General features: G+C 45.1%; 1 protein-coding gene across 3 annotated transcripts; it reads right to left on the reverse strand.

Annotated features, from left to right (window-relative positions):
• Positions 1-23128, reverse strand: LOC142944805 (ubiquitin carboxyl-terminal hydrolase 22-like). Of its 3 annotated transcripts, XM_076085940.1 has the most exons (14): positions 22612-23117; positions 21690-21722; positions 12001-12133; positions 10415-10528; positions 10218-10319; positions 9339-9505; positions 7613-7772; positions 6936-7041; positions 5590-5748; positions 4516-4642; positions 3694-3785; positions 3164-3226; positions 2166-2315; positions 1-2077 (listed from the first exon to the last, which is right to left on the reverse strand). In XM_076085940.1, exons 1-14 carry the CDS (start codon positions 22729-22731, stop codon positions 2035-2037), a joined length of 1569 nt encoding a protein of 522 aa, XP_075942055.1. In that variant the 5' UTR covers positions 22732-23117; the 3' UTR covers positions 1-2034. The 3 variants fall into 3 exon arrangements, 1 of the variants encoding a protein (XP_075942055.1); XR_012952882.1 differs by lacking the exons at positions 1-2077; positions 2166-2315; positions 3164-3226 and adding an exon at positions 5184-5323 and having other exon boundaries at positions 22612-23127; XR_012952881.1 differs by lacking the exons at positions 1-2077; positions 2166-2315; positions 3164-3226; positions 3694-3785 and adding exons at positions 4770-4965; positions 5184-5323 and having other exon boundaries at positions 22612-23128.
• Positions 23129-24264: the final 1136 nt, after the last annotated feature.

Below are 24264 nucleotides of genomic sequence, written 5' to 3' on the forward strand. Positions count from 1 at the left end.
TCCAGTTTTGTTCTGAGTTTAATCACTGAAACAGATAATGAAGCTCTCCTCTTCCTTCTCTTTTCAGCTGCGTCCCTGAAAGTCCTCGGGTGGCCTTAAACTGCTCCATGATACACCAAAACCAAAGTGCGACCATTTCACAAGTCTTTGATTTCACTGTTTCAAAAAAACGAAAAAAAAATAAAAATAAAACCCGCTGTTGCCCTCTAGCTGAGGTTCTGCAGCAGACCGAAGGATATGCATGTTTGTTCTCAATCACAGAGCAGCTAAACAACCAGGGGTTGTGTTTTTTTGTTTTTTTTGTTTTTAAATGTGGCATTACTGTGATAGGTTAGGGCCCTCATCTTATACATGAGTGAATATTTATTTTTTTATTCAGTATTTTTTTTTTTTTTTTTAATACATACACAATCAGTGATATTCAAACAAAACAGACCACAACACCCTGATGTGTATGTGCATTATCTAAAGTCTGACAGCATACTGATTGAATAGAGCACTGGGTTTACTGCACTGCAGCGGCAAGACGCACCACACCGCTCGACACCAGCCACACAGTTGCCATGGAGAAGATTAACACTGATGGATTCAGGCTGTGGTCGCACAGCGCCCGTACACGTGCAATACGGTTCACCCTCTATACATGTCACATGATCACCCTCCCAGAACAAAAACCATGATGGGCAGCAGGCCTCGAGGCATTACTGAGGGCAATATTTCACATCTTATAAGATCATGAGAGCCCGGTCGCATGCAGTGTTGTTAAACGGGCTTTTTGTCGTCTTTTTTTTTTTTTTTTGTTGCACAGAGCATTCAAGGTGTTCTAGAGAGACCACAGCAGTCTCACATAGTACAGGACCTCACGTATCGAGTCTTCTCTTCAGAATGCCGTATGAAACCCAAAGCTCACATTCAACATACAAATTCATAAACAGCAAAAGTGAGCCAATTTAACCATCACCATCATTATACCAACAATTCCACAAGAATGAAAGTATAATACGTCCAAAAAAAACAAACATTTCCAGTACCAGGACAGCGAGGGACACGTGACTGTACTGAAAAAAAGATAAAAGACACTGAAAAGAGCGGTAAACAGAAATTGAATGAGTTGCTAAAAAAATAGATATTCCCTGCCCTCAACCAGACGTAAAAATAAAACAATCAACACAATATATAATGAACATGAGCACACTCGGGTCCAAATCTGCTTAGTTTCCATGGCAGCACTTCCCCAGCAACTGGCAAAGGCAGCGTCTCTAAGCTCTCCCATGTTTTCTTCTTCTTTTTTTTTTTTTTGCTCTTTAAAAAATAGATGTATACTATTATTCATACAGTATTTCATAACAAAAATTCACAAATGATAAGAATCATAACCATACCTTTAAAAAAAAAAAAAATGTCCATTTGCAAAGTTCATAAGAAGTTCCTCACAATTCTATTCTTGTTCTTTTTTGTGTGTGTTCAGTTCCATATGCATATGACAACAAACTTTTCATCAAGTAAAATGCTTGGTCAGTTGAAACGAGAGCACCATGGGAGAGAAATGAAGGGTGTGTGTGTGTGTGTGTGTAGGGGGGGGGGGGGGGGGTCAGAATACTGTAAGAAAACTCAAGATGTGCCCAATCAACATGACAGTCAGTCACACTCAGACAGCTCCTGCAGCAGGTAAGGGGAGGGAGAGAGAGTGTGGTGGTGGTGGGGTGGGTGGGGGGGGGGGGGGGGGGCCTCTTCCTCTCTGCCCGAGCCTGGAACTCTTCCTCCATCTCTCCTCTTCATTCAGTTTTGTCAAGTAGATGCCAAGAAGTAGCTCAGTGCTTTTTTTTTTTTTTTTGTGTGTGTTTTTTCTTTTCTTTTGAAAGGTTGCATGATCTCACACGTCTTTTTGTTTTTGTCCTCCAGAGCTGGAGGAGCAAAGACTGGTAGTCACAGAGTTTCAGGTAGGTTTGTGTGTTTGTGTTTCATCCTGTCCCCCCGGGGCCCTTGACTCTCTCGTTAGAAGCTGTGGTTCTTCGCGGTCGGTGGTCACAAAGACTACTCGTACTCGAGGAACTGTTTATGGTAGAATAAGAGATACCTGAGGGGTGACAAAATAGAAACATCCGATTGAGATTTCATACTGTACGACATTGTAGAGCTGCTAATGTCTTTGTTTCCATTCTTACCCTTCACTATCGAGTACATCCTTAATGCTGGCCTTGGTGATTATAGCATCATCACATTTGAACCACTGGTCTTTGTGCTGGCGGATGAAGCTGGTGTAGTGGCCACTCTCTAATGTGCCTTGGTGGTTGACCACAGCGAACAAGGAATACCTAGAAATAGACCGAGAGACGTGAAATTGTCTCCGTTCTGTTGTCAGACTTCGCTTAAAAAAAAAAAAAAAAAAGGTGCAATGTGTAAGATCTGGCCAGAGTTTTAGTTTAAAACTTTCAAAAAGATGAATTAACTAATTCACACCTTCACGGCGAAGGTACATAGTCCGCGGTTGTTTAATGGATTCAATCCAAAGAAGCAGAAACAAGAAAACCACTCGTATTTTCGTTTCGTCCTCCTTGCAACCAGGATACTACTTTGCCAAGAGGAGAGCGTGCGGCAGCTCCGGAAGTTGCTACAGCTAACTGCTAGCTTAAGGTCAGTTTCATTTGCGCTCGCCATAGTGAAATTGACATGCACGGCAATCTGCTTGTTGTGAATCGGATTTGCCTAAATCACGTAGGATTCAAAATGCTGAATTTTGCCGATGGAGACAAGTTTGCATGCCTTGAGGTGCCCGTTTGTTTGGAGCGACATCGTACACATCGCACCTTTTACACCATAAGCCCCATTATCCTCCCCATACATGGGCGCCTTTATTTGCCTTAAACTCCACAAACTGTTCCTCCAGTAGGTCTTTCTTGTGTACGAGAGGCATCATCAAGGAGCCTTGCAAACTGACTCTAGTCTCTACTACAAGCAACCCGTCAATGGTATTAGGACGGCAAATTCCCTGTGACCGTCCTGGAAAATGAAAGCTATTGTAACTGGCATGGATGAGGAAAACTAAGCAGCTTTTAATTGGCTTCAAATTGATTTAATTTGGGGAAGTCACCGCCAGATGCTTCAGGTCATTAGCATGATGTCAGTGCTGCTGTGTGAATAAATCACTCTGCAAGGTACTCACTTATTGTCGTTGTTTAATACATCAACCGTCTGTTGATACTGCCCGTTCATTCTGCTCTCTTTACTGTGGGAGACAGAAAAAGAATAGCAACACATTAACATGTCTTAAGTTTGGGTAAACACGCTACACTGGCACATGAAGCCACTAGGTGGCAGAATGAGCCCGTCTACGAAAGCAGATATCTTCCCTGCCTGTGCCTCTAATGATGTTACTGTCTCTGAACAGAGCTGAATGGATGCTTCAGCCAGGGGTGGGGCAACACTGCTGCTGAACGCTTCACTGACATCAATATATATTTTAGGGAGCAATTAACGATGCAGTTTTTTGGCTGCAGACGAAGATGCAGATGTGTGTATTTACTTTGAGTACACGTAATGTAAAGTGTATCATACAGGATGTATGTTCAAACATTACGATGTAATAAAACACTTAAATGAGCTGCTAAAGGTTTATTCTTTTTCTTAAATATACCTGGATGTGAAGACTCACTATATGGGGAGAAAAAGCTGTGGGGCCTACTCGAGGCTTACCTGGATGCCATGAAGGGCGTCATGTCCAACTCTAGGGGGAAGGAAACGTATGTAGTGATCTTTCTCCGCAGTTTCGCAGAGTGCTCAAACCGCTGGAGTTGGCCAGAGAGGGAGGGTGAGAGAGGGGGAAGGGGCAGAAACATGGAGAGAGAGAGGGAGAGAGAGAAAAGGGGGAGGGGAGAAGACACGTTTAGAAACAACAGGCGTCATTACAAGACATACAAATCACAAAAAAAAGGAAGTGAAAAGTGAAACATTCATAACAAGATAATAGCAGGACTTGGATTGATCTTAGACAATCGTCTGGCAGCCTGTTCCTATGAATATCATAAATACATTATAGCCCCCCCCCCCCCCCCCAATACTGTTATGATTAATAAAACATGGACAGATGAGGACAGTGCAAGTTGTAGGTGTCCTGCGACAGTGTGTGAAAGCGATGCACAGTAGAAGGTAATGCACCAACAACTGAATCGAATTATGAACACACCTACGCACAAGACAGCCAAGTCTCTGCAAAATCTGAACTTTGCCGAAATCAGATGTGAGGCTGCACACACACACACACACACACACACAGGATGGACCATGTATTACAGCATGTAAACATATTGCTGTATGTGCATTTGGATGATGGTTTTAAGCCGCATCACACAGCCTTATGTACGAGGCGCAGCTTCATCTGCTGTTTTTTGGGAGCGATGACAACATTAGACGTGTGAAAGATAAAAGCTTACCCTTAAATAATCTAAATTGTCAAGATAGGTGACAGGTAATGTAACAAAAGATACCTGGGCAGCACGTCGTCACTGTCTGACTCACTTTGAGGTGGAAACACGCTACGATGGGGAGCTTCTTCATCGTCAGCTGTTTGGTGGACTCCTGGTAACTATGGCAACCGCCGCACTTGATTTTGGCACTGCTTCCTAGATGCTCGGGTCGCGTAAACCTGCAGAGGGAGGGAGGGAGAGAAGAAGAGAGGTTGTGAAAGCAAAACAGGAAGTGAAAACTGGCACAAAAAATAAAAGAAGAAAACTACTCTGGTTTATTTATCTGGTTCATACACAAATATAAACCTTTGACCACGCAACACCTGGCTCTAGTCCTACATGTCCTGCATGCAGAGTTTTGGTGCAGCCGCTCTGTGTGTGTGAGCCCACCCAACCCAAGACCCCTGCTGGTAACTCCAACGCCTCTATCACCACGGCAACAGCACCAACCGGTCCTGTACCTTTAAGAGACTTGCTGCAGCAACTAGGGGTGTGTGAGGTGCTGCGGTAAAAAAAAAAAAGTCAGAAGGAAAGGAGGCGAGAGAAAGAGAGGAGGGGGGGGGATGAGACGAATACGAGGAGGTAGAGGGTGAGGGCACAAGCGGGGAAAAGGGAATTAGGTGGAGAGGAGAGGGAATGAGATGAGATAAGGAAGGGAGGAAAATAAATTGCTAGAATGAAGAGGCAGTAGAGGAGATATGAGAGGTCACATCTGCCAACCTGGTGATGGTGGAAGATGAGATCCAGTGATAACAGGGCTGCTGTGCCACACAATGTGTGGAGATGAATAAAATGTATTGGGAGACGATTGATACCCAGGATTTTTGGAGAGGTGGCAGAAGGGATAAAGGACAATAAGCCTATTGAAGAAAAAAAAAAAAAGTAGAGTGACAGTACCTCCTTTTCCTTGTGTTATAAACGTCGTTCACTTTCAATCTGAGCACAGCTAGCAGTACTACTGTAAGGCAGCGGAGTGTTTTTGGTAAGACGTGACTCTGAATATTCTACAACCTACATGACAGGGAATTTAGTTTAGTTTAGATAGATACAAAAAAAAAAAAAAAACCCGAAGAAAAGAGAACCTGACAGGCAACCTGTCTGTTGTCAGCTGAGACTGAAGTGGTACCTGCGTAGGCAGTCTGTGAGAGTGGTGGACCCTGACAGGTGGCTCTCTCCGTTCACTGTGCTGCCATCACCTCCGGGGCTGAGGGGCCAGAAAGGCGTGGATGAGCCAGGAAGGTCCAGACTGATGTCCCAGAATGGATCTATCGTTGTGGACACACCACTAGAGGAAAAAAATGAAAAAGGGAGAAGGGAGTTGGATTGTGAGGTTGAATAAATAGTGCGTGATTGTGTGTCATTTATTACAGGCCATGATGAAAGGATGATGACACAGATGGCAATACACAAGCTGAAATTCACACAGCCGCTGCATATTCCGATCATGTTTGTGTTTAAGCCTGCTGTGCATGTGCATAATATACACGCCGTTCTTCTTCCAGGTCCATTTGCAATTCAATGAAGTGTTACATCAGAGAAGATTGGCTTTACATAAGGAATTTGTATTATTACAGCCCGACGGCTGTGATGGACTGCAGCCCGGGCAAAATGGAGGCTTTCAGTGTAGAACGCATGCAGTATACACAAAGTATACACAAATATGTGCACACAGGGCCGCACATTAGATGAGTCATGGTGCTGCAACACCCCGTGGTACCCGCAGGTGGCCATTAAGGCAAGTAGGCATGCATTTATGGTGGGTAAGAGAGCGACTGAGCAGTAATATATGGCACCGTTAGGGATCCATGTTTGTCAAAACAAAAAGCCTTGGGGGGGATGCATTTCTGTTGCTGAACGCTTACCCAGAAGTCATCTGTGGTCAACAGTGGACCTGTGTAATGATTACAGGGGAGTTTATGGCAGAATGATACTCAAGGCAGCATCACCAGCTCTGCATCAGCAGTCTCTCCCTTTCCGCTGTGGAGGCAGGTAACATGGCACAGAGCTGGGCTCGGCTTGCCTGCTAGCCAGGGCGAGGTGCTTTGCAGTTCAGTGCAGCGTGTTAGTGTTAATGTGACAGGACAGCTCTAGGGGGGGGGGGGGGGGCAGGCAGGCAACGCTCGGGTTGTGCCGCCGTCTAGACAACCCCCTCTTACAGCAGCTCTGCACGGACCGGGGCCTCTAAAAGAGAGCAGTGGAGAGGACACAACCAGTGGTTCAGCCACTCTGGGAGGACAGGTGACGTCCACATCGATCAGCCCGGCGGTGAGAGGCGACTACGCAATCGGAGGGACAACAAGGATAGACGGATGATGGATGAATGAGTGAATGTAGGGAAAGAGGAAGGAGGGGTTTTAGGTGGTGACGTGATGCTCCGTCAAGTTAATGGGAAAGAAAACCTCTCAGATGGGACTTTATTTTGGTTCTTTACACTTTTTAAAGTCGCAAACACACAAGACACAGACAACTTACTGGCAAACTTGACAGGTAACATCTGATTGCAGGCCTCCGGTGAAGATTTGGTCAATGATGCAGTTACAGTGGTTTGGATTGTTGGCCTTCTTGCCGTTGTCGTCTCCTGCGGGACCACAAAGAGCAGAAAGTATAAATAGACACACAGGTAACACCTACAACCTGTTTAGCACCTCTGAAGGACTCTGCACGGCCCTGTTTCTCACTTCACCATCCCCCCTGCAGCTGAGCCTCTCTGCTACTTCACAACTCTCTGGGTTCTAAGATAATCGAAACAAACCTTACTGCGGGGTCTGCGGGCGAGTCAGGCTGCCATTGAACTGCAGCGGGGCCTATTGACATTCCTCACACTGCTTGCTTCCTGTCCCTTTGGTACACACCATTGCCAGTCTCCTTCAGTACGCTTCCAGGGAAGTAAGGCACTGTGTGCTCTGCGGGTAGATCTAAGGTATAACTCCACATGCCGGATCAGAGGCAGTAGGTGGCCCAGACACACTCCTCTCAATCTCAACTGACACACTGCTCTTTGTGTTGCGTTTCCCCATTCAGTCCGACTTGAACAAGCGGCAATCCTGGCCTGACAGAAAACATTCGAGAAAAATAAAAAAAAAATCTGAAGTAAAACCCTCCAATCTTACTGTATTTAAAGACAACACACTAGTGTTTGTATGGCTTACTGATGGTGTCCCCTTTGCAGTGCCTGTGTAGTACATCCAATGCTGCGATGAGGAACTCGTGGGCGTCTTGCTGCTCGTAGCCTGCGAGGTGACGTGCGTGAGTCCACACCAGGTGCAGCAGCCGGAAGGGAATGTGGGGCGAACGGTGGCCCGAGTAGAACTGAGAGCAGGGAAGAAAGATGAGAGGTAGCGGGGGGGGGGGGAAGAGGAGTGGGGGGTTAGCCTATTTTTCCAGGCGAATATATATTTTATCACCTCTATGCCAACCTCATAGCTGCATTGCACACTGTCATCTATCATTGCTGAAGCATATAACACATGTGAGGCTGTCAGTCAAAGTGTCTTTCTGACTCCTTTAGCAGCGACTTTCTACAGGCCTCGTCAGATGTGAATGAATTCCGTAATATATGCCGCCTGGCAGCACGTCCGTAGGGAGGAGAGGTGTGATGTGCAAGACGGGGAAGAGGAAGAACTGGTAGGAGAGGTTGGAGTCTTTGGGAATTCGAGTGAGTGACAATCCAGGTCAGAGATGAGTGGAGCGCAAGAGTTATTAGGGTGCGAACAATACAGTGGAGCTCCAACCAGAGCTCATTAATGCCAGAGAAGGCTTTCTCATGTCTTGACACGTAGATGTTGCACACACTTCGCTTTAATCTCCACAGCTCTGTCGGAAATCTGATCGAGTTGTGAGAAGGGGAAATTAAACATGCCGCGCTGAAGCCTCTTTTGAATCTTACAAACTCCTTTTCGGCAGCTTGAAGGCGGTTGACAAACAAACGATGCTACGAGAAGAGGAGGAAACTGGAGAGAGAGGCTGATCAAAGCAGGCTGGGGCCACGCCTCTCACCTTCACATCTAAAACGCTCCGAGTGTGTGTGTGTGTGTGTGTCTGCAGAGTCAAAAGACGGCAGCTTTTGATGAAGATATGGAGGTGGGTTGAAATAGAATGAAGGTAGGGGATGGAAATTAGAGAGTTGGGGACAAGGCATGGAGGTTGAAAAACTTGGGAGTGATACCGTTTGTGTGTTAGGGTACGTTTAAATCGATTTTTGTTGTATGACTGATCCTGAATTTCCAGGTGAATGCTCACGCGACGCCTGCCTCCCTGGCGATAGAGGTGAGCGATTACCTCCTACATGTGTTATGTAGCTGAACAGCCAACTGAGACGGGGCAAGGCTCCGTGTACATGTTGTGGAAGGGAGGTTTGGTGATGACTCAACTCCTTATAGCACCATCTGTGGAGCCATATATACTGGGATGTGGGAGTGTGGAAGAAAAAAGCGAGGCAGTGTGGGAGCAGATATTACATAATGTCAAGGGCCGATGGTGTTTGTTGGATGTTAAAAAGCCAAACTTTTGTATGAAAGAGCTGGGATTAAGAGGCTATAAATGGCTGTGCGACATAATTCGCATTGACTGACCAGGTTCAATAAAATATATATAATTACGGCTTTCTGCGTATTCATTTGCATGTGGCTCTGTGCATTCCTTTCAGGCAGGAATGTTTCGCTCCTCTCTGCCTCCCTCTTTGGACTTGACAAAAGAGCTGAAGAGTGACTCAGCGTTCTGCAGTGGCTTACACTGCGAGAGAACATACGGTTGCTAAAAAAACAACAACTCTGAAATTACGGCCCAGTTTTAACCAAAATCAGACGTTCTTCCTTTCTTTCGTGGGATTTAACGAACCTATGCAACAAGTTCAGACACGCAGATTTTGCACCATACCTCCTGAAAGAGCTGCGACATCTCACACACCAGACAGGAGTTTGATTGCATCTCGCACTTGTGTCTGTCGGAGAGAAAGAAGTCTCGCAGCAGCGGTGTGTGTGTTAGGGCCTGAACAATGCAGTTCATGAAACATGTGTTGCCCAGGTTTATTAACCCTCGTAAACCTGCAGGACAAAAAGGAGACAAAGAAAATCATGAGAGACACACGAAAACAAAGATTAAACATTTTTTTTTTACCATTTTCTGACATTTCATAAGGCAAACTATTTGGCAGGGAGGCAGTGGGCAAAGGGAAAGATAAAAACAGCAAAAGCACATGTAAAACAATCAGAGACACAACAGAGAGACGGCAGGAAGAAATTAAAGAAACAAATGATTGAATTAACGCCTAGCGGTTGGATGCCTCCGCCAACCAGTCGAGTTTGCAGGTTTATGTCTGTCCAAAATGTCATCACTTCATTATTTTTATCCTATTATTAGAAATTTGTGTGAAATTGTCATAATTAGCACAGGCAATCCTCGAGTCCGGGTGGACGGTTGAGCCAAATTTGAAAGAAATCCCTCTCCAGGCATACCCGAGATAGACCGGACAGACGGACAACCCCAAAACATTAGGTCCCCGGAGAGGCATAACAATGTCTGGGGAGACACGGTGTGTGCACCTACAGTATCAGCGAGGGAACGCCGTGTTCCGTCTCCCTCGGTGCCTGTGGGGTTGCCCGGTCTTACTGACCTTGGATATTCGCACTTAAACACGAGGGTGACCGCAAGTACACTATTGGAACATGTAGACAGACAGACAGACACACACACACACACACACACAGTCTAGCTATAAACAGCAGTGCAGACTAAACAGTGCGGCCCATTGCTAACCTATGGTGCAGTTCGTAGTGATTTTCCTCCGCTTTGGATTGTGTCGTAATAATTCTAGCTCCCTCTTGGTCGGCTCCCACGTCGTGTATTTCTCCCCGATGCCTGTGGATTCAAAAAGAAACACGAATGTGACGGCCTCGCTTTTACAGAAAGTTGCATTATTGAGTTCCTTTCGGTGAGAAAACTAAATGCGTCACCTTGCAATTTCCAGGATTTCCTCTGTTCTTCTTTGGCAATCTGCTCCATGTCTTTGTCGTATATGTAGTCTTGACACACAAAACAATATATCCCACCGTATAATAAGTCTATTGCTGTGAGCGGGGGGAAGAGAAGGAGAAAGAGAGATTGCGCAATAATTAAAAATAGATTTTTCCCAGCACAGTAACACACACTGGGTTTTATTTACAGTACAACGTTTTCCATCTCATTTCTTGCATTTATAAGAGATATAAGGGTAGTAGTGATGGAATAGGTGTATTTGTCCCCCCCCCCCCCCTACCTGGGCTGTCTAACTAACACACCATCCTTTTTAACAATAATTCAGCTCTGTTGCCGTGACAACCTATTCTTAACTGGACATTTATTTCTGTTTGTGGTGCTTCCCACACTGAGAAGTGAGCTAACACATCGTATATAAAACCTGGTGTATGTTATATTGTCGTCACTGTGTCATGTTATGTATGTGTGTGTGTGTGTGTGTGTGTGTGTGTGTGTGTTTGTGAGAACATACAAAGAATTAAAGTGAAGAAGAAAATGTATTCATCGTTCTTTTCTCTGGTAAACCATGGCAACAAGACAACGAGAGGATGAAGATGTGGACTGTGGAGTGCTGCACAAGATACGGGGAGGAGTGTAGATCATGCTCACTTGAGCAAAGGATGAGAGCAAAGAAAGGACGAAGGGGAAGTGGAAGAAAACTAGAAGATGTGAAAGGCGTCCAGAGAATGAATGAATAGGACAAGGACAAATAAGGACAGGAAAGTGTCCTGAGGAGGTTAGACAAATGACGAAAAAGAAAGTAAAAACGAGTCCTGAGAAGGGAGCTTGCTATCTTGTTTTAGAGCAGACGGGGAGTTTGGATTAATTTGATTAGAGGAGGAGACGAACAGAGCGACAGTGTCAGAGAGGCTCTTGTGGAAAGCTCAAAGGTAATTAACACTGTGGCCGTGCACCAGGGGTATCTGTGTGCATTAAATCAATTAAAGCCATTCAAAACAACTACCAAGTCTCCGTACCCTCTCTCCCTGGTTTCTATATTTAGCCGTCCCTGTAGGAGCAATACCACAATCTCGCTCATTAGTGTCATTATCATATTTAGCCTAATTAGCATGTAGGGTCGAAGCAAGGCTTTTTGGGTAGCTGTGGATTAGCAACCGTCTACCAGTCCCTTGCTGCTGTGTGAAAGGGAGAGTGCAAACTTAAACTCATGACATTTGACTGGCTAAGGCGCTGCCCACCAGAACGGTAATGTGCTGCGGTTAGAGTGAGGCTCCCTGTCTGCTCAGAGGAGGAAGTTGCCCAAAGTAATGCTGTAATCCTTTGCTGGTAATAGCTGATGCTGCAGTGAGCCACAGGGCTGCATGTGAATGTGAGGACTGACGTGATGGGACCGGGCCTTGGACGTAGGGAGGGACAACACGCATGTTGATATCATCATTTTCAGCTCTATTGTTAAGATTTTATTTTGAATGTAGAGAATTATCATACACAGTACATACTACAAATCAATTCAAATGTGCTCCAACATGATTCCTGAAATAGTGGAGTGAGCGTGTTGGCTTACCTAGGTTGTGTCTCTTGTTTTTTGCGTGCTCGTGGATGTGTTTCTTCGTAAAGCAGCCGAAAAAGACGCAGTAGAGACAGGAGTGGAGTCGGTTCAGGTGGGCTCCACACATGTGACAGATGCACGACTTGGCCTGGAAAGAAAACACCCAAAGGAGAAGTGGGGTTGGGGAGGGAAGGGGGAGGTATGGGGGGGGAGGAATTGACAGTAAAATAAAAAAAAAAGAGGGAGAGGACCGTCAGTGTGGTGAGAAAATCCCCTGCAGCAGGACAGAGCCCTGAGCTCCACTGTAGAGTGGCGTAGGCAGAGTGGAACTCCCTGCTGGCTGATCACATAAACACTTTGGAGGACACGATGCTTGAATAGACCTGATATGAAGAGACAGACTCAAGATTGCTGGGCCTGTTGACAAATTCTTTGCAGTTGAATAACGACATATTTCCTCTCTGAATCTTTTGCCCTCTAACACATGCAGGGCATGATGGGATTTGATGCTTGGCAGGCAGACCGGAGAAGGCAAGCAGAATTTATTTGAAGCACACACACGCGCACACGCTGGAGTGTGTGTGTGTGTGTGTAATTGGTTCGACTACAGCACCCAGAGGTAACCGGACATTAGAATGCCCGACATCTACTGCAGAAATGAGCCCTACAGTGGCTGTTGGTATATATTGGTAAGAGTCGACAACTGTAAACATGTAGTACGAGGAATATTCCCAACTCCGTTTAACTTCTGACCCTCTTAAAACAAATGTAGAGCATGCAGGTTGTGCACCGAACTAAAGCATTTTTAAAAACAATTATTACGTCAACAAATGCACAATCTTTTAGCCGTGATTACACTCAATGCTTTCCTGATACAGTTCTGTTGGTAATGTGAGTGAAAGCATAGCAACACACAGTCTGCGCTGAGAGGGAGAAATGAAATAAGACGATCTGATCACAGCCTTACAGCCGCAGTGAGTCGCCCACTCACATTGTAGAGAGGAGACGGAGGGAAAGTAGGTGTGAGGCAAAGGTGAGGAGAAACAAAATGAGAACTATTGGCTGGAGAGATTAAACAGGTTTTGTTTTTTTTTTGTTTCTGGTACACTCTGTGAAACTAGCTCGAAAAAAAGACTCACACACTCCTACACACAGAAACTCAAGGGCCTATTGCTGTCGTTTGACTAGAGACAATAGTATAACCTGACACCATATGAACAACAGTTAAGCGTATTGTTGCAGAGTAATAAAGGAGGTTGTGCCAGTCAGTTTCACTTCCTTCTCTCTGGATGACTCATAACACAGAACGGTCTGTGCAATGGGACGACTACAAAACTAAAAGGATTCTTTTCTTTCCCATGTAGCAAATTGGGATTACAATCTAAATTTGGTGGTGCAACCCTGTTTTACTCACACGATGACTCAAAACTTCAACTGTCCAGTGACACATTTGAGGTTAATTTCATCACGAAGCTTTGTTTGGGAGATTGTTGTTCCCACAATAATTAAAACAAAGGATTTGCAGTACAAACTATGGTTGGACGTGGGTATAATGAGGACAACATTAAGATATTGGTCTTCTTGAATCTGGATAAATGCTTTGTGTTCCAATAAACTGTGGATATCCAAGTGCAATGCCAAACAAAGTTCTATTTCTTCACTCAATCTCTATTCTAGACATGCATTATTGTTCAAAATAGGACACAATTTCATCCCCAATCCACATCTTATTTAAACATTAACACTGCTGCTCTGAATCTTGATGTTCTAACATCTGGCATATATTGCAATGGGTAACAATAAGAATACAGAAACAGGACAATAGCTCATCTGTGGGACTGGGGCAAAATTGAAATAACAGTCCCAAGCAAATCTCTTCATTTGCATCTATTTGTATGGATACTGACAGTGGGTACCAGAAGTACATATCATGGTAGGCTAGGGATATGGGTGATACTTATAACATATTACTACTATGCACTGCTGCCCGAGATAGGCCGCAAAACTCACAGTCGGGTCTGTGTTTTGGCTGCGCATTAGTGGGCGTGGGTTGGATTGTGATGACATAGCAGTAGAGGGGATATTCAGGGTCGCAGACACTGAGCTCTGTAATATTTTTATATTGGGTCTGCTAGCCAGCCGGCTGTGACTGGCTGTGAAACAGAAAGGGTGGAACCAAATTAGCGAGCGATGCTTTTCCAAGAGGGATGCATGGGGAGTGATGGAAAGGAAAGGAAAGGAAAGAAGTGTGGACTGCCACTAAAAACCAACCACGTCTACAGCGGGCTCTTTGAACCTTTTACAGTGGAGGTTGTGTCATTGACATGCAATGAGAAAACATATGATAGTGTGGAGCAGGACTTTCAGAATCTAGATGAAACCCTACACACACTAGAAAAAGATTTTAAAAAAATCAGGCCAAACATTGTGGGAACACAGCTGAGGTCAACTGAATTGCTACATACATGTTGTAGTTGCCTCTTTGAGCCGATCTTACAGAGGCAGGGTTGTTGTTGTTCATCCCCACTGCACCAGGACTCCAAGTCAAAAACAAGAAACCCTGCCAATGCCACGCCTTGCCCTCCCTCCCCCTCCTCCTCAATACCCCTTTGGCGGGTAGAAAATCCATCTCTGCTCCAGCACCCCCTTGGCTTCTCTGTAATCTCTCCCTCTCACCATGTTTCACAGGCTGTCTACTCATCAGTGTCAGCAGTCCTGCCTTCCTCTGCGCCCAGAGGCTTTTAATGTTCCATTAGATCAGCTATTGATCAGCCGCTGGCTCAGATGACTGGAACAAGCATCAGACAGGTATAGCAAGCTTAAGTTTGTGCTGCGCTAGGCTGCGTTTCCCCATCTGGGAGGCGCTCTTTGAGACAAGTTAGGCTGGGATCCATGTCCGGGGGAATCACCCCACTAATGTACGAAGCTGCTGAGTGATGGAAGAACGGGTGCAGAAAGGCATTAGCTGGATGAATAGGTGTCCAATACATGTTCAACATGAGGATAAGGTAGCAATACATGCTGTGTGGGTCTGCTGAGCTTACAATGACCCGGGTCCAACAATTACAGCATGAGCGGCCCAATGTTCTAGATCTAACTGTATACACATAGAGTGATACCCATACTTAGCCTCTTCATCTCCACCTGCATCCTTTCAATCCGACTGCATTATTCCCAGCTCAACGTTAAGGTGAACGCATTTGCATACTCAGAGCTAGCAATGCGATGAGCTGTAACTGAGGAGGAGAGAAAATGACAACGACAATTATGATGTGGACAAAGGTCTGGCTCTACAGAGCACGCTCCCGATGCTGCAAAGAACAGACCGGGGAGGGGAGAGAGAGAGAGAGAGTCAATACGGGGTAGAGAGAGCACGGCTATATGAGAGCAGTGACTCACCAAGCTGCCTCATAAGCCCGTCCACGCTTCCCTACAGAAACATGCTCATAATACAACTAAATTAACAATGGCTGACATGCACACCACGCTATAAATATGCATTCAAATACTCGCAGAATCCCTCATCGAGCTTAAACACGCAGACGATGGTACGAGTGCTCAGACACTGATGCATACGCACGCGGTCCTTTCCCCATTCTCCAACTAACATGAACAAGCCGAGGGAGGCTGGGGAAGGGGGACTGATGGTGATGCTCCAGAACCGTGCTGCCGACTGACCCCGTGGGGCTGCAGCCTGTCAGTGCCTTGGCAGCCTCGCTTCCCACTATCCCCACATGACAATGCCTGGCCTGTAATATGCAGTCTCAGTCAGCAGCCCTAGGGACACACACACACACACACAATACCAATCCTACTCTATTCTCTTTTCACTTCCGTCCTCCCATCAGCTCATTGTAACCTCCGTTGACGATGACACGCTGTATGGTCTGTGCGTGAACATGTATTCCCACCTCATTCAAATGAGTCCGGGTCGAGGGAGAGCTGAGGGATTGTTGGTGTGCAGTTTGGCCTCATACTGTCAGACACTGCTATAAGGACATTAGAGCTAGATTCTGAGCCCCAGTCGATGAGAGTCTAGCTTCTCGCACGTCCGCGGGAATAGAAATGAAAGTGGATAAAGTGAGGATGGAGTGGAACTAAGCTGAGATACTCTATGCGGTGGAGTAGCTTTGATGCCGTGATGAAAAAAATGTAGTCCAATGATTGTCGGGGGTTTGAACACGTTGTGTAGGTTGGCAGCACATGGGATGGATCTACACAGGCGTGCATGTGTGAATCTGATTAAGATCACTCGATTAGGGGGAGATAGGCTGTGCTTCCTTCTGGATTTTCAGAGGGTGGAGGAGAAAGAAAGATTTCCACTCACTAAAGCACAGTGATGGTGAGAAACAATCAGTTGGTCCGACACTGGCTACCTGTGTCCACATGTTCGCAGCGGGACTAGTGGAATACAAACAAAACACGCACGCTTTGACAACTGCCACACTGCCTCATAAAAGGAGTCACACAGAGGCCGCTCACAAAAGAGTATCAAGCCAATATTTATCCAATTCACCAGTGAGTAGACTGACCAAAGGCTGCAAAAAAACCTTGACAAGAGGGAGGATCCCGCAGCCGGCTCTGTGTTTGTCTGCACAGATGGCTAACAGTCTAGCTTCAGCTTAACAAAAGGGTGCGTGATCACCGGTCAAACCGTGCAGCTACCAGATGCCCACAGCCACCAAAAGAAAACACACAAACACACATTGAAGAGAGACCGCTGACGTGACTCCTTGGACTCAAATCCCTTCACATCGTAAGTCGATTCCTTCTTTATCCCCATAGCACCAATTAGGACCCACAGAGCCTTGAACATTACCTCCAGGAAGATCTACGAGCACTGCAGTAAAGAGGCAGAGTGTGTAAAAGTGAGTACATATGGAGCAGACTTAAGTAATAAATTATAATCGCAAGAGTCTAATGCCACAATCGTCACCTTTTTCACAAGGAGAGAGAACCATTTTCACCCAAAAGGCCTTGTTCCGAAGAAAAGTCGTTACTTGGGCCCACGGTTTTAACAAAAGGGAATAATTGAGTGTCCACACTGGAAGAGATTGATCGCCTCTTGGTTTTGGGCTAGGGCCGGCCCCTGGGGAGTGATTGACAGCTCATTAGCCAGATGGCGGTACTATGGGAGGGCTGGACAGCAGCCTCGTTGGCTGGCTCAGGCCATGACCAGCACGCTTTTGTGGGACACTCAAATGAGAAGTTCTGTCTCCGGTTGAAGGGAGGCCAAAGAAGTGAAATGGTCAGAGGCAGAGATGGAAGAAGAAATCAAATCAAAGTGAACTTGTCTAGTGAGGAGGGGCTGATGCAGCCAACACAAGAGAGGAGCTTATAATCAAAACGCAAAGTCATGCTCTTCATCCGGCAGCTAGATTGGTAAAATGTATGATCACTCCTCAAGCCTCATGAGCATATGTAGTCATTAAAAACATACTATAGCTATAATATGACGGAGACTTTAAGTGTGAGAAGAATATCTGAGGCTGACAAATTGGAAGGTAATAGCATGCGAAGGGGACACCGCAAGGTGACACACCAGGCCCATTACTAAGGGAGGCGGTCATAGGACTCGAGCCATTTGTTTAGTCACTGAGCAACAGACAGAAAGACTGACGGACCGAAAGCCACATTAGACGAGGCCTGGGAGTGACGGAGAGCAAACAGACGTGGAAGAAATGGAGCTGGAAGGCAGCCAGAAACCATTGACTGACATCACCGAACCCACTGAGTGTTTCCTGTGAGGCAGAGGGGAAAGGACGGACCGGGAAGATGGGAAAATGTGCTCTGAATTTCAAAGGATTCTAGGTAATCCCATGAAAAAAAACACTGTATATTTAGTGCAATCTTAAAAAACTATACAAAACTATAGCATTAGAATATCAAAAATAAACAATACAAGTATTTCTATTGCACGCATTTAATGGGATAATCAAAAGGCAATGAGTTGTGAGCTGAACTAAAAAAAAAAATAAAAAAAAATTAAAAAAAAGCAAAAGCAAGGAAAAGGAGGGAGAAAAAGCGTGGGAGTGAGCACAGAAGAGGAACAAGCGAGGGCTGTGAAGAGGCTGGACGAATAGATCCTGATGCTACAAACGTTTGCTGATGAGTCAGAAAGCAGGCTTGTGATGTGATGGAGACCGATCCGACAAAGAGATCTGCTCGCAGCACGGGAATCAGCCGCTCTCTGGGATTGGTCGTGCCTCAGTGCATTTTGTGTGTGTGTGTGTGTGTGTGTGTGTGAAGAGAAAGAACAGGAGGGAGAAAGGAGGGACAGAAGGAAGTAAATGTGTCATCCTTGAGAAATATATACATTTTCCCGGCAACATCTAGCAAACGATTTCTCTCTCATCTTCCCTCATCACAAGAAGAACAGGGGGGGGGGGGGGGGGGGGGGGGGGGGGGTTGTGGTTCCTCTGATGATATGTTATTTATCAAAACTAGAAGATAAAAAAAGCTGACTTCAGTCGGCTCTTTAATCACGACGCTTACCCCTTTAATCAAAGTGACAGACAAATGCTTCAAAGAAGTTATGGTTGTAAAATTCCGCCAACCCCACCCACCGCGCTTCCATCTCATCCAATATCCACTCAACCTGAGATAATGGCTCCGGTTTAACTGCAGAGCAGGTTCCTTTATGGCGGCAGTGTTTTAGTAGAAGTCCTCTTAAGAGATAGAGCAAATAGAGCCGATTCTGCTGCACAAAATGCATAACCATGACCTTCATGAATATTTACTCTCTGCCTCCACCACCACAGCCATTCACCAACTATAAATTATGAATATATGACTGGAGTTGGGCCTAAAGAAGAATGAATTCAACTGTTAAAAGCAACGGCAGGTTTTTTTTATCTCCGCTCTGTGCCGGCATCTTGCTGTGCGTATGGCACAGGGGGTAACATGAATCTATATTAAGAGAGTAAAGAAGAAGGCTCACGTGCCGTCCTCAAACAATCGCTCGCTAGACTCGTTAAACAAACACTCACAACAGGAATAGAATAGATTAAGAGACAGGAACAAAAGTAAGGTAGCGGGAAGATGGAAGAGGAAGCACATCAGAACAATGGTTCCTCCTCTGCAATCTGAAACTGAGCCGCATTTTTTGTAACATGACGCAAACTGACAGTCTACGGTGGGTGTAGCCCCTCTGGCGATATGGCATGTAGCACACCTCGACCAGAAAAGAATATAATGAAGCCCAGATGCACAGAAGGAAATCATGAAAGATTTAACGTTCATTAAAAGCAAAGAGAAAACACTATTGCATACGTGTGTATTCTTGCCGTCTTCCTATGTGGGGCATCTTTAATACATCGCTCAATCTTTAATTAATTGCTTCTTTTTCCATGGAGCATTTGTGTCACATGGTATAGTTGGTGTTTGTGGGCACGGGACAACTGAGAAACGTTTACGCAAAAGGACATCGGACTCGAGGTCTGGAGGAGTCTGCAACAATATCAAATTTGTCACCAAATTACATCTATAATTTATGGCCACCACTTGTGCCAGCCTGCACGCTCCCATACACTGCGTTAGCGTTAACCCGCATGCACATCGGAAGCTAATGGGGCATTTCATCTAGGACCAACATCCCAAAAGAATTAGTATTATAATTAATGCGCACTAATTAAAAGATGGCAGATCCCAAGCCACACTGGGTTGTGACGTCATCTTTGCAAACCCTCGTCTCTGGCACTCATTCTAGCATTTGTGACCCATGTGGGTTTCAGATTGTGCACGCAGAGCAGGTGACAGATTTTCCACTCATGTTGCTGCACATTGCCTGGGAATTGATTTTTAGCTTAAGGTAGAGAGGATGACAGCTTGCAGGGAGGCTGCTGAGGAAAGACGACAGGAAAATGAAATGAAAAAAAAAAAACAGCAATTCAGGATAAAAGGCACTCGCTCATCAACCCAAGTCTGAATACAATGTAAAAACATTGCTTCCATTCATCAGTCTCTGCATGGCAGGGTCGTTCAACTTCCCTCCATGCCTCTTGTACCACAGAGCTTGCCGTGTGTTTGCCATTATTGTACTATTGTAAGATGAATGAGCAGTAAGCAGTGCAGTGATGAGCTTTTGTTTCATCCACCGTGCCAACATTCAGAGTGACCGCGTACACGATTTGTATTTCTATTTCAGAATGTTAAGATAGCAGAATGTGACGTTAAAGCCGAACACAATCACAGACTGCACTGCCCGCGCACCACTGGAGCAGCACGTCACATGATCTGCATGTCGGAGTAGGCCGGCGGTAAAAAGCCTCGGTGAAAGGGGGTTTGAGACACAAGACTCGGACTCGTGGAGTGTCATTAAGCAGTAGAGAGTACACTTCATTCAGGAGCCACTCTCCTTTCACTCTGTATCAGTCGCTTAATGCCATTTCTCACTCAACATTGATTGTAAACAACTGTACTCTTATTTCAAACCACAGACTAGATAAGAGATAGAGCAGCATTTCTAATAGAAACGAACAACAACAGAGGCGTGTCCTCCTCTTTTCACCGACATTACAGCCAGAAATATACTTTCTAAAATGTCACTGTTAGATACGGTCCTGGTATTACACAGCAATGTTTTCAATGCCTATTGTTACTTCAAAATGCCACGGCCACGGGTGTACTGTGACGCAGTGGCATGTGAGAGGATCTAGGTGGTGCTCATTTTTAAGAATTAAAAACTGCAGTGATGGGTGACATGGGTTGGACACTGCATAAAACTAAACTACAATCCAGTCTGAAACTACCAATGACAGCTTTAAAGTGTACAGAAACAGATCAGCTAAATAATTACAACACAAAATTGACTTTAAATGCCATCTAACTTCAAAGACTATGAGAATAGCGGCTTTCAGATCTGGAGGACTGGTATTCATGCAGCATGCCACCTCGGCAGTTTTTGTGGGAGGCAAATATTAGAGGAAACGGTGGTGGTTTGTGCTGAAGCACTGGTTGTGGTGCTGGTCATCGTGGCAAAAAGGCTACGGGTGATGACGCTGAGACAGTGACGTTTTCAAAACGGATGGAGAAACGGTTCTTCCAGAAGTAAAAGCGACAGGCAAGGTTTGTAACAGCGAATGCGACCTCAGGCAATAGAAAGCACCCATGGCCAGTCCTAATTTCATGAAAGGTGAATGAGCTCCCGTTGATTGCATTCCTGACAGGAAGAATGTGAAAAATAAACTAAACAGTCAATATTAACATTTATAAAAATGCTGGTAAAACAGTTGCAGTGTCACCCACTACACTTCCCTTTTAACTTTTTAGGACTGCCTCGTACATTCTCAGCACATACCATAACTCTGATGTACATCAGAGTGTAAACATAATTCATAAAGACATTTGTGCTCGAACCAAAGCGTGACACTACAACACTGCATGAACAACAAAAAAAAGGGTCATCGACCATTTTGTGCTGGCTATTTGCTTTGACATGCCTGTAATGTAACTGAGCTATGCTTTTGGCTGCTCATAGTCCACCATCCCATTAATCTCACTGGCTGTAAACTGAGTATCACAGCAGGTACGGGGATGGGGCTGAATTCTTCCACTACGTAGGTTCACATCTAGTATTCAGTCCATTACATGAAAAGGTACCGAGGCACACAGAAAGGTGAGCAAGAGGAGAGAAAGCAAGCCAGTTCGTATTCATCTGAACTACAGTATGTCAGTGAAGATGAGGAGGGGATAAATCAACTCACCAGCTCTGTCCATCCTGCATCACCCTGAAGCACCTATTTTATCACAACGACATAAAATGTATGACATGTTTAAGTGAAGCATGGATTTTTTTTTTTTTTTGTATAACAGTCAGGCTATAAATGTTGTTAATCTATAATACAAATCAAGCTGTAAATTTGTCCTAAATGAACATCGTAGCGCAAAAAAAAAAAAAAAAAAAGTTTATGTTTACAAAAAGAGGAATGGAAGGGGAACTGCAACACAGTCCGGGGATGACATCACAGTGTAGGGAGCTATTCGGAGCTGTGTAGGCCGAGCAGGTGTGGGATAAGCCCAAAAGGAAACTGGCAATGAAGTAATCAGCTGACGTCCCAGCATCCAAAAGCTCGTGAGAGAATGACCAGTGCAGAAAAAAATAAAAAACACACACTGTCCTGGGATGCCCTGGACAGGAGAGAGCCGCCAATATGTGGACCACAATATGTGTGCGCGTGGAGAGCCACAATGGGTACGTTTTGGTGCGGTAACGTTAGCTCGTGGCTACAACCCAGGTTTAGCCATGCGGCTAACTGTTTAGCCTCTACCAAACTGAACCTAACCGATTGACTCACGGCGGAAAAGCTTGAATAATAGTTGCGTGGGCTAATAAAGAGAAATTAAACGTTGCAAAGAAGCCACCAGTCGCCGCAGCTCGTCACGTAGAGTCGTGCTAGCTCAGTTACCGGCGATAACCTAACGTTAGCGGGCTAACCCTGGTGCTAGCAACACTACTGCTGCAAGAGTACAGTTTCACTAACACCGTAGTTTTGTTCCAACCCGTTCAGTGGTTGTACTTCATGTCGGGGCATCATTTGCACTCCAGTTCTCTGTGTCCGTCTGTGCCACATTAACATTATTTCACTTTTGTTTCTGAAGGTAACGTTGCAGTTCCTGTGTTTTTACCTTGCGTCTCCTGGTCTCAGCAGTACCGCTCCAAACAAAGCATTGGTATATGACTCGAAGGTTCTGTTTCCAGTTATCCACCTTATAACCGTTCACATGGGAGCACCCGGCCGGACTCATGACAGACAAAACATTCAGTTTTGGGCTTTTTTAGGTGACAATGAAAAGTCTCCTGGATGATTCACTTAGCTAGCTAGCTAAGCTAGCCCGAAACTGTCTGTCCAGAAATGGTTTCCGTTTGGAAACGGGACAATCGATGTAGTATCCAAAATGCTCCTCGGGCATCTGACAAAACACGGTCTGCGATTAACTAGCAACACATCTGTTCATGTGGTCATCGAACGGAATTATCACTCAAATTTCTGCTCCTCTTGCTGTTTTGACAGTTGCCTTTTTTTCCCCTCAAAACGTTAGCTCCACTTCCACTCTCACGATTAGTTAGCTTTCTTTCTCTAGTTAGCCTGCTAACGCTCAACACTACAGCTTCACAATGCCCGCCCAGCGTGCACCGTGATTTGCCTACACAAAGACGTTGCGTCACCACGTCGGGTTTTAGGGCACGTCGGGTGTGCTTGGTTTTCATTCCTATGTGTTCCGTATGATTGTTGTATTATAATCATATAATGCATCGATGACGTTACCTCGACACAAAAACACCCACCACGCAGGGTAGTGTGGAAGATATAACCGAGGCTGACATTTACAACGGTATTCTGAATGGTGTCTTTTTTTCTCAAAGTCAGCTGTTATTGCCCTTACTTTATGTCAATCATTGTTGATTGATGTGCTAGATGCTTCCACTGTCTCATGGATGGATGTATTCATCACGTACGCAGACGCGTCAGTTCATAATTGCAATTCAGTTGACTGTGTGACATCTAAAGAGTAGAAACGAGGCCTAAATATTTTAATCTGAACATCAACAAAAAGCCCCTTTCCTTATTTATAATAGTAAGCGTCCAACCCGTTAGTATCATCAATTAAAGCCTACCACCTAGTGGTTGTATGGTGTATGTGTGTGGTCACCGATATATAGCATAACACGACTCAATTGAACAGGATGCCATGAATACATGCTGTGTGATGTGTCAACTGGACCGGGGCCCAGGCTTCTCTGACCATGACGGCCTCACATGTCTCAAAAGGGATCTCAGCTGTGATTGACATGGAGGCAAAACAATTGCAGGGCTGATGCTCCGATGACGACAGCTCATATCAACAGCTTAAAAAGATACAATCCCAAAGCCCTGATGAACTCAAAAATAAGATTTGGCAAGAGCTTTCCTTATCTAATGAGTTTATTTTGGACATGTCTACAACAATCATACTGCGGTGCAGACCGTATTAACACAGCAATAATTAGGCATCAGGATGCTGTATGGCCTTTACCATGCGTTGGAAATTAATACTAATGGGTCTTTTCCCAATGCAGATCTAAAAAAAAAAAGTACTCACTTTTGTCAATTTGTATTATGGTTAATGGACCTTGTACTCAAGTGGGAATGTTAAAGGACACGCTCATCTTTGGAGATAGTTGTAATGGACTAAAGCTGCACCAGAAAGGGAGATGACCCAGAGCAAGCCGCTGACCTGTTTATATTTCATATTCTTCTGGGTACCCCTACTCCATTACAACATCATACTGATAACCCC

Source organism: Anarhichas minor, unplaced genomic scaffold, assembly GCF_050575085.1.
Source record: "Anarhichas minor isolate MPS153535 unplaced genomic scaffold, ASM5057508v1 ptg000007l, whole genome shotgun sequence".
Classification (NCBI taxonomy): domain Eukaryota; kingdom Metazoa; phylum Chordata; class Actinopteri; order Perciformes; family Anarhichadidae; genus Anarhichas; species Anarhichas minor.

What these genes read in the sequence shown, in the direction of transcription:
- LOC142944805 (XM_076085940.1), bottom strand. Translation starts at nt 22,731, where the DNA reads ATGAGTCCGGCCGGGTGCTCCCATGTGAACGGTTATAAGGTGGATAAC. An exon ending in AAACAAGAGACACAACCTAG is followed by an intron (nt 10,529 to 12,000) that starts GTAAGCCAACAC and finishes CCCCGCTCACAG; the next exon opens with CAATAGACTTATTATACGGT. An exon ending in GTATTAAACAACGACAATAA is followed by an intron (nt 2,316 to 3,163) that starts GTGAGTACCTTG and finishes GTCTATTTCTAG; the next exon opens with GTATTCCTTGTTCGCTGTGG.